This window comes from Giraffa tippelskirchi, chromosome 2, assembly GCF_054371585.1.
Source record: "Giraffa tippelskirchi isolate mGirTip1 chromosome 2, T2T-mGirTip1v1.2.pri, whole genome shotgun sequence".
Taxonomy (NCBI): domain Eukaryota; kingdom Metazoa; phylum Chordata; class Mammalia; order Artiodactyla; family Giraffidae; genus Giraffa; species Giraffa tippelskirchi.
Window position 1 is genome coordinate 163,375,787 of NC_137276.1, and position 18,130 is coordinate 163,393,916.

Genomic DNA, 18,130 nt, shown 5'->3' on the forward strand with positions numbered 1-18,130 from the left:
AGGCCAGAAGGCAGTTCTGAAAGAAAAAAGCCATTGTCCAAGGATTTTATACCCAATCAAACTGTCCTTCAGAAATGAAGAACAAATCCCAGTGCTAGGTAAACAAAACCTAAGGGAAGTTAATCTCCTTAAGTTCTGTTACAGGCAGTAAATGCAAGAAATACTAAAGAGAATCCTTCAGACTAAAAAGAGATGACATTAGAGAGTAACCCAAATCCATATGAATAAATAAAGAACACTGTTCAAAATACATAGGTAAATATAAAACAGCGTAAGTGTATTTTTTTGTTTGTAGTGCTTTCCTCTTGTATAATTTAAACAATGATTAAATAAAGCAATAATTTTACATCTCTGTTGATGGGCGCACACACATTGTTTAAAAATGTAATTTATATGACAAGAGTATCACAAGAGATTTATTAGAGCAGAGTTTTTATTTACTATTGAAACTAAGTTGGTATTAATCCAAAGTAAATGGTTATACAATGTTAATTATAATCTATCAAAACCACTAAGAAAATAACTCATATATATATATGATTTTTAAAGGATATTAGAATAGTACACTGGAAAATATCTATTTTACAAAGACGTTAGTAATAGAGGAGTAGACAAGCAAAAAAAAGACATAAGGTGTGAAGAAAACAAATAGTAAAATGGATGACATGAATCTTTTCTGTTCAATAATGCATTGAAGGTAAATGTGTTAGATACTCCAATTAAAAGACAGATATTAACAGGATAGATGAAAAAAGATCCAACTATATACTTTCTACAACAGACACACTTTAGATTCAATCTCTGTTGAAAATAAAATGTTGGGAAAGATATGCTATGCAAACAGTAACCAAGAAACACATAGAGTGGCTATACAAATATCAGACAAAGTAGATTTTAAGACAAAAATTGTTACTGAAAATCAAAGGACATTTTATATTTATCATACAGATTAAACATGATATATAGCTGTATATGGGCGTCCAGGTGGCGCTAGTGATAAAGAATCCACCTGCCAATATAGGAGATGCAAGAGACTTGAGTTCAGTCCCTGGGTCTGGAAGATCGCCTGATGGAGGGCACAGCAACCTACTCCAGTATTCTTGCCTAGAGAATCCCATGGACAGAGGAGCCTGGTGGGCTACAGTCTGTAGGGTTGCAAAGAGTCGGACATGACTGTGTAATTCCTGATAAGTTTCTAGAAAGAAATAAACCATTGAAACTGATTCAAGAAGAAATAGAAACTATAACTATAGACCTTTAACAGTTAAAGGTTGAATTGATAATCAAAACTTTCCACAAAGGAAAAAGCCCATTGCCAGATAGCCACACTAGTGCAATTTATGAAATGTTTTAAGAATTATTGACACCAGTCATTCACAAACTCTTCCCAAAAAAGGGAATAGGTGTGAAGAACTCTTCCCAACTCATTGTACAAGGCCAATTCATTCTGGTATCAAACCAAAGACATCACAAGAAGAAAAAACTCAATATCCATTATGAATTTATATGTAAAAATCCTCAACAAAATAGCCATATGGATTCAACAGTATAAAAAAGGATTGTACACCAGCATTAAAAAAGAATTATATACTATAACCAAGTGGAATTTATCCAAGGAATGTATAGCTGGTTCAACATAGGAATACTGAACAAAGTAAGACATCATGTTAATAGAGCTAAGGATATAAACTATCTCATGACTAACTCAACAGAAAAATCTCTTGTCAAAAACCATCACCTTTACATCATAAAACTTTCCTCGACCTGATAAAGTGTGTCTATGAAAAACCGATAGCCTTTGTATTAATAACACTAAATGCTGAAATACTGAAAGCTTTCCCTCTAAGATCAGGAACAAGGGTGTCCACTCTTGCCACTTTTATTCAACCTTGTACTGGAGCTTCTACATTGGGCAGTTAGGAAGAAGGAAAATATATGTTATTTGCAGATTCTATGATCTTATATACAGAAGATCTTATGAGATCCAAAAAGTCAAAGATAATAAACAATTTAGCACGTTTGCAGGACATGGAGTCACTATACAAGAAACAGTTGTGTTTCTGTATACCAGCACTGAACAACCTGAAAGTGAAATTAAGAAAACAGTTTTATTTACAGTAATATCAAAAAGAATAAAATGAACAAAATAAATAAAATATGGAATATCCATACAATGGAGTTATATGATTCAGCTATAATAAGTAATGATGTACTAAATGAAGGATGAGCTGTGGAAACAAGCTAAGTAAAGAAGCCAAACAAAAATAGCCACATATTATAATATTTCTTTTATTTTAAATGTACAGAACAGACAAATTCTTAGAAAATAGAGTAGGGGTTGCTAGGGTCTAAGAGGATAGGGAAGAGGGGAAAGAATGCTAATAGGTAATGGGGTTTAGGGGAGCTTATGAGAATGTTTTGGAACTAAAGCATGGTGATGATTGTAATACTTGTGAATGTACTGAAAAACACAAAAACACTAAACTTGAAAAATGTCGATTTTATATAAATTATATCTCCATATTTTTAAGTGGTGGGTTTTTTTTTTTTTAATGACCTTAAGTCTGTTTACACTGTGTGCCTCTCAGTACCAAGATTTCTTCTAAAATGTCCTTGATAATGTTTTACATTAAAATGTTTGGCATTTTTTAGAAACATTTTAAATTTGTAGTCTTGTTAACAAATTATTCTGTTTTAAATCTATATTGGTTGTCTTCAGATTTTTTCTGTAGCCAAAGACTTTGATGCTCAGGAATAATTCATTAAAAATTATAAGACAATTATGATTATGTTATATGTAATTATATAACAATTATATTTTCTACAACAATCTTTGAAAGTTTGTCTACCTTTTATATTTCTTCTCTAATTTTTTCTGCTAGAATTAGGATTTTCTTTATGTTCAGTGTAAAGCTATTTATACATTGTTTTGAGTTTTTTTATGGCCTTTAGCTATAGATATTCTCTAATAAAACCACGATATGTTACATTCGTTTAGATTAAGGTTTTTGTGTCTTGATTTTCATTCGAAAGGTGTGTGCACGTATTAACTTAGTTACATAGTGATATCTTTCATAGATAATATAAAACATCAGGTCTTCACTGTTTTAAATGTTCTTTACATCCCAGAAATTTCTGGGCTATAGTCGAATTTTATAAAATTGGTGTGTAACTTTTAACAAGTTTTAGATTAGATGTTGAGGAAACAAGCTTTCATATAAAAATTGCATGATAGTTTCTCTTCCTTTCTAAAAGTATTCATTAAAGGTCCCAAACATTGCTGTATTTTATTCATTGATGGTTCTTAGTGGGGGAGGCCAATTTAAATACTTAAATTAGTTATATTTAAGTCTAATGCTCACATCAATGTCCTGTTAAGTTTTTCTTGTAGTGTAAAAGTTTCAGTCTCTAAAGGTAGTATACTGTGCAGTGTACTAGGTACTGGCAGCCTTTCAGAAAGAAGAATTAAGTTGCCTATTCTTCTGGAGTGGGATTGATCACCTCACCCAAGGAAGGTCCCTGTGTTAAAAAAGAAAGTCTTCTTGCTCATTTAGTAACCTTTACTGTGTTTAATGTCAGTCTGTGAGATCTGAGCTCTTTTAATACTTGAAGTTATTGCTTTCCAGTTAACTCCAAAAGAATAGAAGGTTTAGTTTAGGAAAGGAAGAGAATTGAAATTGAGATTAATAATAGTGAAAATATGGCAGGAGTTGAAATATGCTATAACCAAAATGAATTTCCTTTTCATTGTTTGAGTTACTAGTGAAATGAAATGTACAAAATGATGACACTTTTGATTTTTCAGGTTGTCAAATTAAGGGACATTTCTCAAGAGATTGACAGACAGCCTTCTAGAAACCTAGGGGGAAATGTTTTGATTTTGTTCACTTGACAGTAAACATAGTATTTTTAGTGAATAAAATGGTTTTGATTGATAGTAGTCTTTTGTTTTACTGTGCAATATATTTTTAGTAAATCAGAACAAGAAAATATTTTAGTCATGATTGCAAATAATTTTTTTAATCTATGCCTTCTTAACAAACAGGCTATTATGATTTCTAATTAGTGTCATGGTTTTCTTTCAAATTTAATATTTGATTTGATTTACAGGTAAACAGTGTTGACCTCAGAACTGCCAGCCATGAGCAGGCAGCAGCTGCTTTAAAAAATGCTGGCCAAGCTGTCACAATTGTTGCACAGTACCGACCTGAAGGTAATAAATTCTCGTTGTCTGTTTTTATTTTTTATTTCAGTTTTTAGAAGTCTTCCTCTTAATAATTTTTAACTTCCGAAGCTTGGCTTTCTTTTTGTGTTTTTGTCTGATTCATTAATCTGTTACTTTTTTGTTGCTGTTGCTGTTTAGTCACTAAGTCATGCCCAACTCTTGCAGCCCCATGGACTGTAGCCTGCAAAGTCTTCTGTCCATGGGATTTCCCAAGCAAGAAAACTGGAGTGGGTTGCCATTTCCTTCTCAAGGGGATCTTCCCAACCCAGGGATTGAACCCACGTCTCCTGCATTGGCAGGAGGATTCTTTTCCACTGAGTCATTAGGGAAACCCTGTTATTTGTTTATTTAGAATCTAATTCACCATCCAGATCAAAGTGCTTTTAAATAGAATATAGGAACTTGTATCTGCCAACTCTTTGAATATTTTATCATTATTTGGATTAATTTTTAAATGTTTATTTTTTTAAATCTGTCATCTAACCAAACACATACTTTTAAATATACCTTTTACTAAATCAGTGGTTGAAAAGCAAAGATAGTCTATTAAGTTATCTCAATTTTTTCTGACTTTTGAATTAGATTACATTTATAATATCAAGGTTAAGATATTCTAATAGCTTTTATTGTTACTTTAAAAAACAGAAAGAATACAAATTTGGAATATGATATGTTTCTAAATAGTGAAGTCTTATGGATATAACCTTGCGAAGTTCCTGCTGGGAGATGATAATGGAAAATTTGAGGTCGTATTAAACATACATAAAGAGTCTAGTGTACATCAACATAACCACTTCAGTAAAACCTCAGTGGAATTTAAAAAGCTTAAACACCCAAAAGAATACATAGCATACTAGTTAATGTTCATAAACAAGGTGAAGAAGGAAATAATGATGTGACTAAAGGAGCCAGGCAAAACATTCTATAATTTGGCAACATTAGTTTAGTTACATTTATTATTCTTTTCTTGGAGCAGAATTTATTTCTATAACAAAACCCTAATATGTGTTTTACGTGATCAAAGTAGTATGTTGGGCATTACTTGCTATTTCATAATATAATATTTATTATAAACCATAGCATTCTAGGTTCATAACTGAACAAGAATAAATTCATTTATGTAAGAGGTAAGTTCCAAATAAAGCACATCAGTCAAACAAATTAAAGAATAATAGATGAAGTTGGAATGCCAACTTATTAATTTTTGTGAGAAACAAAAGCTGCCACTGGGACTTAGCCATGCTTTTATCTTCTGACCAACATGTTCTTGCCAATAGGTATATTATATGGAAACCAAATACAAAAGCAACAAGGAAAATAAAACGTAAACATACTTCTATCTGTACAGCTTCTCCTAGCATTAAGCAAAACTAAGAAGACAGGTATAATATCTGGGCAACAAAATACAGGTAAAGGCTGTTTAAGCAGGTTAAGATCTGGCAAAAGCTACATGGAAAGAAGAGAAGGGTAAAAACATGAAATGTTGAGAATGCTCAGTGGTAACCAAACTTATAATATGACAGAAAATTGAACTTCCTAAAGGTGAGGGGCTATAAATCCCTTGTTTATAGCAGGGCACATGGAAATTGGAGTAACAAGCTAGCAAAAGCCATCCTTGATGTGGTTATGTTTAGAGAACTAGAGGGACCCATATTTGGTCAAAACTATCTGTCTTGCTAGTATCAGATAAGTTGACAGTTTTTTGGTTTTAAAGGATGTAAAAATATGCTTCCATCTCTACCCTACACTCTAAACTTTCTGATCCAGCCAACTCATTCAGTAATAAGCAGTTTAAAAGGAACTGGCCTGGCATTCATACAGAGATATTAATAAGAAGAGGTGGAAACAAGCAACAAAGCTTATTAGCAAGAGGAAAAGATGGGTTAACAACCAGAAGAGATTGATTTTGAACTAGCATAACCCAGGGAGAAGAAGAAAGCAAACCATTTTCTTAAGTTGAAACACAAAGAGACATTATAGAAAAAATCAATAGGGGACATAAAGGATACAATAGGAAAAGTAAACAAAATGAAACAAAAGCAAAGAGAATTTTTAAAGTTTAGAGAGAAAAAACAGGTTATTTTATAAATATATGAGAAAGTCGCTCAGTCGCGTCCTACTCTTTGCCACCCCATGGACTGTATAGTCCATGGAATTCTCCAGGCCAGAATACTGGAGTAGGTAGCCTTTCCCTTCTCCAGGGGATCTTCCCAACCTAGGGATGCTGTATTATATTATAGCATATAATAATTAGACTCTCTGGAAAAAGTAAATTTTTTAAAAAGAAGGGAATAAATGCTTGAACTTACAATTCACTCAAGAAAACTTTCCTCAATTAAAAAGAAGTGATTCTTTATATTGAAAAGACACAGCATGATAGAAAACTCAGAATGGCCAAAATCCAGATATATTCTAGTTAAGAAAACTTTCCTCAATTAAAAAGAAGTGATTCTTTATATTGAAAAGACACAGCATGATAGAAAACTCAGAATGGCCAAAATCCAGATATATTCTAGTTAATGTTTATCAAGAATCTTCTGAAACCCAGTTAAAAATATTACCTTATTAATAAGGAGATAAAACTTGATTGATAAAAGAAGTGCTTTAATGCTTGGTGAGCAGAGATCAGGACAAGGATCTTTAATTTTATCAATAGTGTGTTTAGTGACTCTTGGCTAAGCCTAAAATGTACCTCTGTATACACTAGGCATACTTGCCACTGATGGCTGGCAAAGGTGGGCTTCCCTTGTCCTAGGATAGGTATTTTGTGGGCCTAGAAATCTCCTTTTCAGATTATCTTTTTCTGTGCTTGTACTCTGGTTTGGTTGTTCTTTTTTGTGATTTCTATGCTTTTCTTCTGTGTGAATCTTTCTGATTGATACTTTTTCTTTAGTTATATTCAAAACTTTGAACTATTCTAGTCTTAATGGAGCCATTTTTGTATCAAGGAGAATTTGCATCCAACGTTGCTTATTCAAGTAGCTACTACTTAGCAGACGTCTTCTGTTTTAAGGTTAGACTCATGTTAATTATTCTTGTGTATATATCTTTTTTCCCCAAATATCTCCTAAACACCAGACATTACTTCTTATTTGATTTCTCCAGCTGTATTTCTCCCTAATGTTGGAAACTGAGCATGTCTGAGACAATTCTTTTACTCCTTCAGTAAATGGCATTTCCATTGATGCTTAAGTCAGAAGACTAGGACTCAACCTTGACCTCCCTTCCCTTTTCTCACCCTCTATTTCTCGGCCAGCAACCTGACCAAACCCACTATCATATCTTACCTGAACTTTTCTAATAGCCTCTAGCAAGTCTCCTTACTTCTTTCTTGTACTTTCTCCAGGCCATCAGCCAATATCATCTTTTAAAATAAAAAGACTGGATTGTATCATTTCCCATTTAAAACACTTCCAGTTACGCTCTGAATAAAATCCTAATAGAGCCTGCAAGGCCATGTGTGATTGAGCACAGTATAACATGTTTGGCTTTACTGCGCTCCCTCTACTCATTTTTTTGCTTCTTAAGCTGTAACCATATAGTCCTTCTTTCAGACCCTTGATTACAGCAGGTATTTTCCTAATTCTCTGTTCATTCTGTTCTTAGAATATTTTTCCCCCTGTTATTTATATGATTGGCTCCTTCTTATGATTCTGTTTCTTTTAGCACTGTTGATATTTTTCTTTATAACACTTAACACAGTTTATATGTTTATTCAGGTGCTTATTTGTTTTTATTTATTTAAGCCTTGCTCTGGAGCTTTATGAAACCCATAGCTGTATTCCTATATACAGATGATGATATAGACTCAAATAAAAGCTAGCAATAGCTAGGATTCAGTCCCAGGTCTGTTGCCTTAAAAAATTTAAGTACTTTTCACTAGGAATATTTTGATAAGTGTTTAGCCTGGTAGTATTGATTTATACTGTATTTTTTTACCACAGCTGTGGTGTCATTGCCTAATAAACACAAGGTAAGTACCAATAGAGCACAGAAAACAAACATTATCGTAGAAACTCAAAAGGAGGTAAATCATATAGCGTGCTATAAAGGGGAAAATGCCTTACAGTAGGATTGGAACTTAACTGTAAGCCTAATGAGTGGGCAGGCTTTCAATGGGCTGAGAGAAAAAATGATGTTCTATAAAGAATGACAGAAGACCAAGGATAATAGAATTAAAATTTAAAAGCGTGTTTTGGGTACTTTGAAAACTTACCTGTCCTCTTTACTGTATTGCTACTTACCTTATGTTTGTTTATTAGGCAGTAGCACAATGGCTTTATGTTTTACTATTATGTAGTTTTAATAAATGTATTTTTGTCATACAGCACTTAAAAAAAAACAACCATATTCCACATCATCAGTGTGTAACTGCTGTGAGGGCCAAGGATATAAATTGAAGATAAGAGTCAGATTTTCTTCCTCAGTGAGGGGGCTACTTTCCAGATTATAAATGGAATTGCCTGATACTCTGATAATCAATTATCTCCTTACAGTTAGTAGCTTTACTTTATTAATGACAAACCCCTTTGGATTCTCTGCTTCATTGATAATCTGACATATATACATATGTGCAAACAGGTAAGCTTCTTTGGTAGGAGCAAGTTTTTATCTTTCAGGATCTATAGCTTGCCTGTTAGTCATCCATGAAATACTGTTACGAGTTTTTCAGCCTATATACTTTAAACTTATGGCATAGGCTCTAAGTATGAAAAGAACCTCTGCAAAACATTTAGAAGGACTTCATCTCCTACCTCCCCTCAGCTTTGCTAACTCCAAAAATAAGCAACAATATATTTTTTAGAGCTTCACTACTAGTCATTTTGGGGAATTACAATCAGAAATCAAACATGGGCACTGAAATTACTATTCTAGTGTTTTACTGCATATTTAGAACTTACGAAATTTTGACAAATGAGTTGGGTGATAGACTATAATAGAAAAAAATATATGCCAGACATCTAACCATATTTATTAACTCTTTTAAATTCCCATAAAGCCCTATAAAGTGGGCACTTTTAGTACTATTTTCATTACAGTTTAATAAGGCACAGGAAGGTTAAGCAACTTGCCAGTTACACAGCTATTAAGTGGTTAAAATTTATTCCTAGCCCTTTGTAGAGGAGAAGAAACTTTTCCTCTGCCCTTTTAGTTTCAGGGGCTGGGGTCTATGAATTAAATTGACAGAAGACAGATTAACAGAAGAAAAGTTCTTATTTTGTATGCATACAGGGAGCCAACCAGTATGAGAAGTAACCAACTCATTAAATTGTTGTTGTTGTTCAGGCGTTCAGTTGTGTCCAATTCTTCGCGACACCATGGACTGCAGCACCCCAGGCTCCTCTGTCCTCCACTGTCTCCTAGAGATTGCTCAAGTTCATGTTCCTTCAGTCAGTGATGCTATCTAACCATCTAATTCTCTGCCAACCCCTTCTTTTGCCTTCAGTTTTTCCCAGATCAGGGTCTTTTCCAATGAGTCAGCTCTTCACATCAGGTGGCCAAAGTATTGGAACTACAGCTTCAGCATCAGTCCTTCCAGTGAATATTCAGGGATGATTTATTTCCTTTAAGGATTGACTGGTTTGATCTCCTTGCAGTCAAAGGGACTCTCAAGAGTCTTCTCTAGCACCACTATTAAATGGTTAAAGTTAAAGGCTTAACTGCCTAACAGAGTTTGGAAAGGGGAGCGGAGAGAAAAGTCTTCTAATGGAAAAACAAATAGTTTTCTTAAGGAAAGAAAAGAACATTTTTAGGAGAAAATTTGTGACAATGTTTGTCTCTACAGTAAGAGTAGTCTTTCCATATTCTTCAAGGCCATAAAGCTCCCCAAGAAAGGAGAGTTATTATACAATAGCCTCGTTTCCCAGAAATTGCTACTTCTAGTCAGATAAGGAAAGCTCTAAGAAGGCTTTTTTGTATGTTTGTTGAACCTCAAATGTCCTCAGCTTAAAATAATCTCTGTGACAACTCTGGGGTTCCAAATGGTCTCCATACGTTGAATACCTCTCAACCACATAGTAAAGCTACTTCCTTCACAACTAGTTCTAAACTCAAATATTTTATCTCACTGTTACTCATTGTATACTATAACTTTCAGACCTTATTTTTTATTTCAGAAATAATTATATTGCAATGATATGATAAAGGAAAAAGAGCAAAGGGAAAGAATTAAACATATATTAAATGTATTTTCTTTCCCAGTGGATAAATCTTAAATTTTGTGAGGTATTTTATTTTGTTTTCATAGGAGAAAAAAAACATTTTCGAGATTGGTGTTGCTATCCCTAATCTTCAAGTGTCTAAAGCCTAGAAAAGCTGAGAGGTTTGGCCAGAGCCACTTTTCTCAGTTTCAAAAGTTTAATTTAAATCTGAGTTACAGGGATGGAGTTTTAATGCATCTTCTCATCTTATTTTCATAATTACTTTTGGTAGCAACTAGAAAGTCTGGAGACTAAATGGAGAGGTTGTATTGGATTAGTAGCATTTTTTTGCAAGCACTTGTCATTTTTTAAAGTGATGTTCTGTAGCAGGCTCCTAATTAATTTTTTTCAGTAACTTACTTTCCTTCCTGTACCTTTCTAAACTCTTTCCTAACTACTTAAAACAACCAGCCTGACTTCTGACTCATAAACTTTGACTTTTTGTTTCTAGACCAGTCAGTATCCATTCTCTGACAGTTGTTGCTCTCAGATGTTAACTCTACGTTTAATTAATATATTTCATTATAGAGTATGGATGAGTTTTATTCTTCATAGATGGGATTGCAAGCTTCAAAGAAATCAGAGGAGATAAAATTTCTCCCAGCTCTCTTCCCACCTGCTTTCTTCTACCTTTTCACTTCTAGTTGGAGATACAAACTAAGATTAGAAGTTGAAAAGGGAAATAAAATGAAGAAAGTTGGCTATTAAATATTGTCTCTCCTCTTACAATCATACACATACTATTTAACTTATAGCCAATAGTTCAGAGATTCCCTAACATACTTCATGATAGGGAATATAGTTTGGTTCAGAAATTTCTGAAATGCTTAGTAGAGATTCTCTCTTAACATTTTACCTCTCTTCAATGGTAGCTTTCCTGAAATGAGTTGTGGTGTAATTTCTAGAAGAGGGATACAAATCACTTAACGGGAAAAAAGAAATGAGACTCCTTCCAAAATAAAAGAAAAGATAACAGAGGATGAGTATAAGGTGAAAATTGTTAGAGCTGAAAGTATAAGTTAATTGAAACAAAAAGAAAAGATAGGAATCTTAGCTAGGTAAATAAAATGGGAGGTTTAAAGGAAAACTAACTTTGAGGAAAGTATTAAAGTATATTCAAAACATGCAGATGGTTATGAGGAATTGTTAATAATAAGTAAAGACTATAAATATGAACATCTGAACAGAGTGAACAAAATCTGTAAGGCACAAATTTAAGATATCGTCAGGAATTTACTTTAGGTCTCTAATATCTTAAATGTTGAATATCTGCGCTTTAGTTGCTTTGTAGTAACTTAGATCTCAGCAAAGAACATTTTCTGCCTCACTGTAAAAGGTAATGTGATCTTTCTACAGAAAGTTTTTAAATTTCTAAAATGTATAATACTAGGATTTTGGTTAATTCAGTTGGCAAAATGGCTGAAAACAACTAATAATGCTACATGAAGTATAATGAACATCTAATCAAAAGCATCAGAGTGACTTCCCTGGCAGTCTAGTGACCAAGACTGCACTGCCAATGCAGGGGCCAGGGTTCGATCCCTGTTCAGGAAACTAGATCCAACATACAGCAGCTAAGAGTTCACATGCTACAACGAATGTTGAAGATCTCATGTGCTTCAACTAAGATCTGGTGCGGCCAAATAAATAAATAAATATGTTTTTTAAAGTGGCAGATCACTGCTAAGACAGTAAGGAATTATCAAACAAAAAGTGAAGGGAAACTGGGAACTCAGAGAGCTAAAGAGTCACAGAAGTCACTTTTGAAAAAGTTCAGTGATGTACTGTCTTACAAGAGTCAGTTGTTAAACTTTCAGGAATTTTGCAAACTAGTTGTTAAACATGGTGATTATTAAAAATAAAATTACACAAAGTACAAATAAATTATATTTAAAACATTAAAATGTTAAAGGTTATGAAACTTAAAAATAAAAGTGATAAAACTCATCACTTCCTAATAGTTTTCTAGGATAGCCACTAATATGTCATATTAGTGGCTATCCTAGAGGGATAAAGAGAACATACAAAATAAAATAGTAGGTTTATAACTGAATCACCCAGAACTTCCTCCTCCTCACTCCCAGAAAAAAATTGGAATAGCAAAATCAGATGAAAAGATACCCCTATGAGCCCCCAAATACACACAAGAATAAACAAGCCGTCAACAGCTATAAGACCCTGTGATAGTGATATCAGCATCTGTACAAGGAGAAGTGATAGAAGCCTGAAAGTCAGTCTGTACTCATTAAAAAATACAGTGAATCAATTTGAGAACAGCACCTGAAGCTATAAGGGTTTTTGCACAGTCTGTATGTGAGTGCAAGGTATCTCAGTAAGGTGTGAAGGAGCTGGATCTGTCTGAGCCCCTAGGTACAGTTAACAGCTATAGCTCCATTTTAGTTTAAGGCCCCTCACTAAGGGAGAACTTCTGGAAGGTCCAGATGAGTGGGAGGAAAGAACAGTACCTGGAAATCTCACAGCGTATGAGATATATCTTTGAACACTTGACAGAAACAGCAAAAAGGAGTTCTAGAGCTGTGAAGATAGAAAACTTGAAAAATCCTGACCCAATTCTCTTTAACTAAAAGTTCAGGAAAACTAATTTACATAAAAATGAACAACAGAAAAGGATCAAGATTGAATCCAGTGGAAACCTATTTGAAAAATGAATATAAGGATCAGAATAATGTCTCTACAGTGAAAGTATGCCAGAAAGACATGCCCAAAAACATATGAAAAGTGTAACCTAATATTGCAAAACGAAGAAAACTGATGATGATCTGGAAGAAAAATGTAAATGAGTTAATAGAACTCAAATTATTAGAAATAAAGAAGCATTTTATTTCAGAAATTAAGTTTAGAAGGAGCACAATAGTTATTTAAAGAAAGTAGGTAAACATGAAATTTTTAAAAATAAAAATTAAAGAATTCTTTTCCCTTCCACATCCTGATCAGTTTTGTATTAAGCCATTGTATGTGAAGGATAGCAAGGTAGTTAGGTGCATTGCAAGACCAGGAAGATAAGGGAGAGCTATGGTAACCCAATAGGACTGACCCCTGATGAGGGGCTTCCACACAGGAGCTGTCCTGGTATAAGAAGTGGGAGCCTGAGCAACGTGAGATGGGTACACATTGGACTGGTCCGAATCCAGTCTGAAAAGCAGATGGTTCTAGAGACAGAAGACTAGTTACATAGAGAGATTGATCAAATGAATATATATTTTAAGGGTAGTGTTATCTGTAACTTGCACTGTTCGAGAAGAGAGTTATAAATATAGAAAAGGGGAAAAATTTAAACCATATAATATTAGAATTTGAAAAATTAGTATGAACATATTGTTTTCCATTTACACAAATATAAACATTGTAAATGTGTATTTTACATACATATATTGTAATTCTCTAGCTCTGTCCACTGAAAAGGTGTGGGCTCAGTGCCACCCCAGTAGCAATCAGCACACCTAAGACTCAGATCTTGGTTTCTAAATACTCAGGTCAGTTCAGTTCAGTTGCTCAGTTGTGTCCGACTCTTTGCAACTCCATGAACCGCAGCACGCCAGACCTCCCTATCCATCATCAACTGCCGGAGTCTACCCAAACCCAAATCCATTGAGTTGGTGATGCCACCCAACCATCTCATCCTCTGTCGCCCCCTTCTCCTCTTGTCCTCAATCTTTCCAAGCATCAGGGTCTTCTCAAATGAGTCAGCTCTTCGCATCAGGTGGCCAAAGTATTGGAGTTTCAGCTTCAACATCAGTCCTTCCAATGAACACCCAGGACTGATCTCCCTTAGGATGGACTGGTTGGATCTCCTTGTTGTCCAGGGACTCTCAAGAGTCTTCTCCAACACCACAGTTCAAAAGCATCAATTCTTCTGTGCTCAGCTTTCTTTATAGTCCAACTCTCACATCCATGACCACTGGAAAAAGCATAGCCTTGACTAGACGGACCTTTGTTGGCAAAGTAATGTCTCTGCTTTTTAATATGCTGTCTAGGGTGGTCATAACTTTCCTTCCAAGAAGTAAGTGTCTTTCAATTTCATGACTGTAGTCACCATTTGCAGTGATTTTGAAGCCCCAAAAAATAAAGTTAGCCACTGTTTCCCCATCTATTTGCCATTCCCATCTAAATTGCCAAGGCTGTTTGGATAAATATCTTGTTCCAAGAGTTGGGCAGGGAAAGTATTAGATTATCCTGTAATATTTTATGCCAGAAAGCATGGTGCTCAAGGAATGATGGGAGGCATGGCAAAAGGGTACATAATCCAGTTCAAAAGGCCAAATAGGGAACAATTGAAGCATCAAATTGGTGATAATACCTGATAGTAATCCACTGAATGAACTAGGAAATCATGAGTCTTTACTAATACAAATAAATGAGTTAATTGAAAGTTTGATGAGAATGGAGAAGTGTGCATAGTTTCAATAACTTATTATTTGCAACTGGAAAAAAAAAGTAATTTTGTAGTAATGAAACCTGGCAGACACAACCTTCATCAAGTGCTGAAAGTTACTAGCATCAGTAATGGGACAAATCAAAAATGTATACCACCTGGTAGGGTGCATTGGAAGAAACATCTCTTCTGTAACATTCCTGCCAAAGTTGCAGGACTAGTCATGTGGGAACATCAACAAATCTAAAGAGAAGTTCTACAAAATAATTGACCTGTAGTTTTCAGCAGTAGTAAGATTGCAAAGTCAAGGAGGCTGAGGAGCTGCTCTCACTGGAGGGGATGTTTTAAAATACGACAGTTTAAATGCTTATATACTCTCATAAGACAACTCATAGTTTCAAACTTGACTGATTTGCTCTTAACGACATTATTGAGGAAACTTAAATGGAGTGTGACCATGATGTAGTAATGTATTAATGTTGCTTTCTTAATTTTGATGGTATTAATATAATTTGTGATTGTATTAAAAAACATCTTTATTTGTAGGAAATACACACTGAGAATTCAAGAGTGATGAGACATCGCAGTAGTAAGTTACTCTCAAATGGTTCAGGAAAAACAGTTTGTGATTACTTCAATCTTGAAAAATATATTAATCTTTTAAAAAATAATAAAAATGGATTTGAGAGTGACAGATACAGAAAGTTGGCAGAGCATATTGGACATACTTATAATAGGACTCTCATAGGAAAAAAACAGTACAACTAAACAAATAGTAAAAATGTATAAACAGGAAAACTTTTCTAAAATTAAAAAAAAATTAAAACTGCATATCAAAAGGATTGTCCAGGTACCTAAAGTGATAACAATCACTGAGAAATATTTTAACAAAATTATTGAAATTAAAAGAAAAATATTTTGGTGAAATTGCAGGCCCTCAAAAAATGTTTTTTAAAGAAAAGAAAATGAAGTTGTCATCAGAACTTCATCAGCAGTGGTTTATAGGAGACAATGCAATCAATATACTTAAGAATCAGAGAAAGAAACTGGAACAATCCGGCTTGAAATATAAAGACTGCAATCAAATATATTAGTGAAGAATTAGGGTTCACATAAACCCTTCCTGAGAAGAAAGAACAAACTTCAGACACCCAAAATGATGGAAGAGATACTGACATAAAGACTGGTGTTAGTAATTTAGATAGTTATAAGGAAAAGAGTGTATAATATGAAAAAACTATATGCTGTGACAATTTGGAGAAAATGCAGTTATCAGAAAGTGGGGGTAGAACTGAAGATAATATTAACATAGAATAAACTTTCTGATTGCTTTGAAATTATTAACATAAAAGGATAATGTTTCAAATCAGATTTGGGGAGATTACTCATAGTAGGAGCCAAAATCCAAACAAGGGTTATTGTTAGAACAACAGAATAAAGCTTCCTAATTTTATGTTTATATATTCACTTTTATAAATATATAAATTTTATGTAAATATATTTTATTACGTGTATATGTTTTATAAACATGTTTAGTAAAATACAAATTTTATATGAATATTTTATATATTATATTTAAATAATATATATGATCCCTTGTTTAGGAATCTAGTGTGTGTGTATATATATAAACTTAGAAAGGCTTGTCCATGTGTGTGTGTGTATATTCTTGAACTAATAAAATAGACTGCACAGTGAGACTGTGTTCTAGTTACTGTTACTTCATAACTACCCCTAAAGCTCAGTGGATTAAAATAGCAATCATTTTATGGATTCAGTAGATTAGGAATTCAGCCAGAATTTGGCTTGGATGGTCCTTGTGGCATAGACTATAGTCACTTAATGGGATTCAGCAGATGGATAAGCTACTTTGGAAGGTCCAAAATGGCTTCACTCCCCTTTTCTTGTCTTTGTTGGTACCAGCTAGAGGTTTGGGCTCAGAGCACTATTGCATGACCTCTACAGAGTGGTGCTTGGACTTCTTACATGATCCCTGGCTTCCTCCAGATCAAGCACCCCATAAGAACCAGGAAAAAGTTCCACAGACTCTTCTGATCTAACCTGGAAAGTCACATATGATCATTTCTACCACATTCTCTTGCTTACAATTGAGTCATAAGACCAGCCCAAATTGAAGAAGGGGATTAGATTTCATCTCTTGCTGGCGAAATGGCAAGGTCACGTAGTACAAGACCATATGGGATGCCAAGCATCCTTGGAATAGATAATCTGCCTCAGACTATTTATATAAAAGGCATATTTGTAAATATATTCATATATACTCAACATATAAAATAGTATGAATAGAACAGGAGTTCACACGCAACTTCAATCATATCAAAAGTTAACTTGTTTCAAGAAAACAATTTTCAGATTTGATGGTAAAGCAAAATCTAGCCCTATACAGTATCTTCTTGTAACAGAGAGACAGAGGTTAGAAATAAAAAAACCATGTAGCTATAAAAAGAAAGGAGGGACATCTGTATATGGTGTGGAGCATTCTTACTATTACTGCATTAAGACCACTGCTATACTTATTATTGAATAAAATAAGCAAGGTGGAGAAATGTGTCTGTTACTCTTTATTAAAAAAGGAGGAGCAATACATATATGTACACATATGTATATGTGTGTGTACATATACATAATTACAAAATATGTATAAATATGTTTACTAAAATAATATAGAATAAGTGTAAACATATTTGTGTGAAGATGTATATTTGCTTATATTATTTAAAATGGAAGGATAAACCTTTCTTTAAATGTTTATAATGACCAGAACAGAATAGGATAGGGAGAAAGGGTTATCCTTGTTTAATATCCTTGTTTTATAGATTTGACTTTGGAACTATTTTACCTATCTATAAAAAAAAAATGAAAAGTTTACAAAGCAACCCCTAAAATGAAGTTGAAAATAAAATTGAACAAATGAACCTTGATGTATATCCAGCTGGCAGCATTCACACCTAGGAAGGAATATTCCAAGTGATTTTAAAATGGTGTTCAACTGTGTATTTCTAACAGACCATACTCCAAAATAAAAAGAACTAAGGAAGATAGTTAACTATTTTCAGTATCATGTAATGATTGTAATGTTGGTATTATAAAGAAGTAAGTTGTGATGGAGTATTGTAATTCTGTTATCAACAGTGTGTTGAGAACCAGGATTCTTCATATGTAAGAAAGCATATAGAGATATAAGAGAGTAAGTAAAAACCTAATGGTACTAATTTTTAATTAGAAGAGCCAGTGTAAATTCAAGATTCACTTTATATTTTTAACCTATGTCTTCATTCATCAATCTGTGTC

At 33.7% G+C, this 18,130-nt stretch overlaps 1 protein-coding gene across 18 annotated transcripts in view; it reads left to right on the forward strand.

Moving 5' to 3' along the window:
- DLG1 (discs large MAGUK scaffold protein 1) overlaps window positions 1-18,130 on the forward strand; it is a 261,526-nt gene that overhangs the window by 191,806 nt on the left and 51,590 nt on the right. For all 18 annotated transcript variants that reach the window (XM_081571476.1, XM_081571481.1, XM_081571470.1 and 15 more), the window contains one exon: window positions 4,111-4,213. In XM_081571476.1, the coding sequence (XP_081427602.1) occupies window positions 4,111-4,213 (103 nt within the window). The remainder of the gene's footprint in view (window positions 1-4,110; window positions 4,214-18,130) is intronic.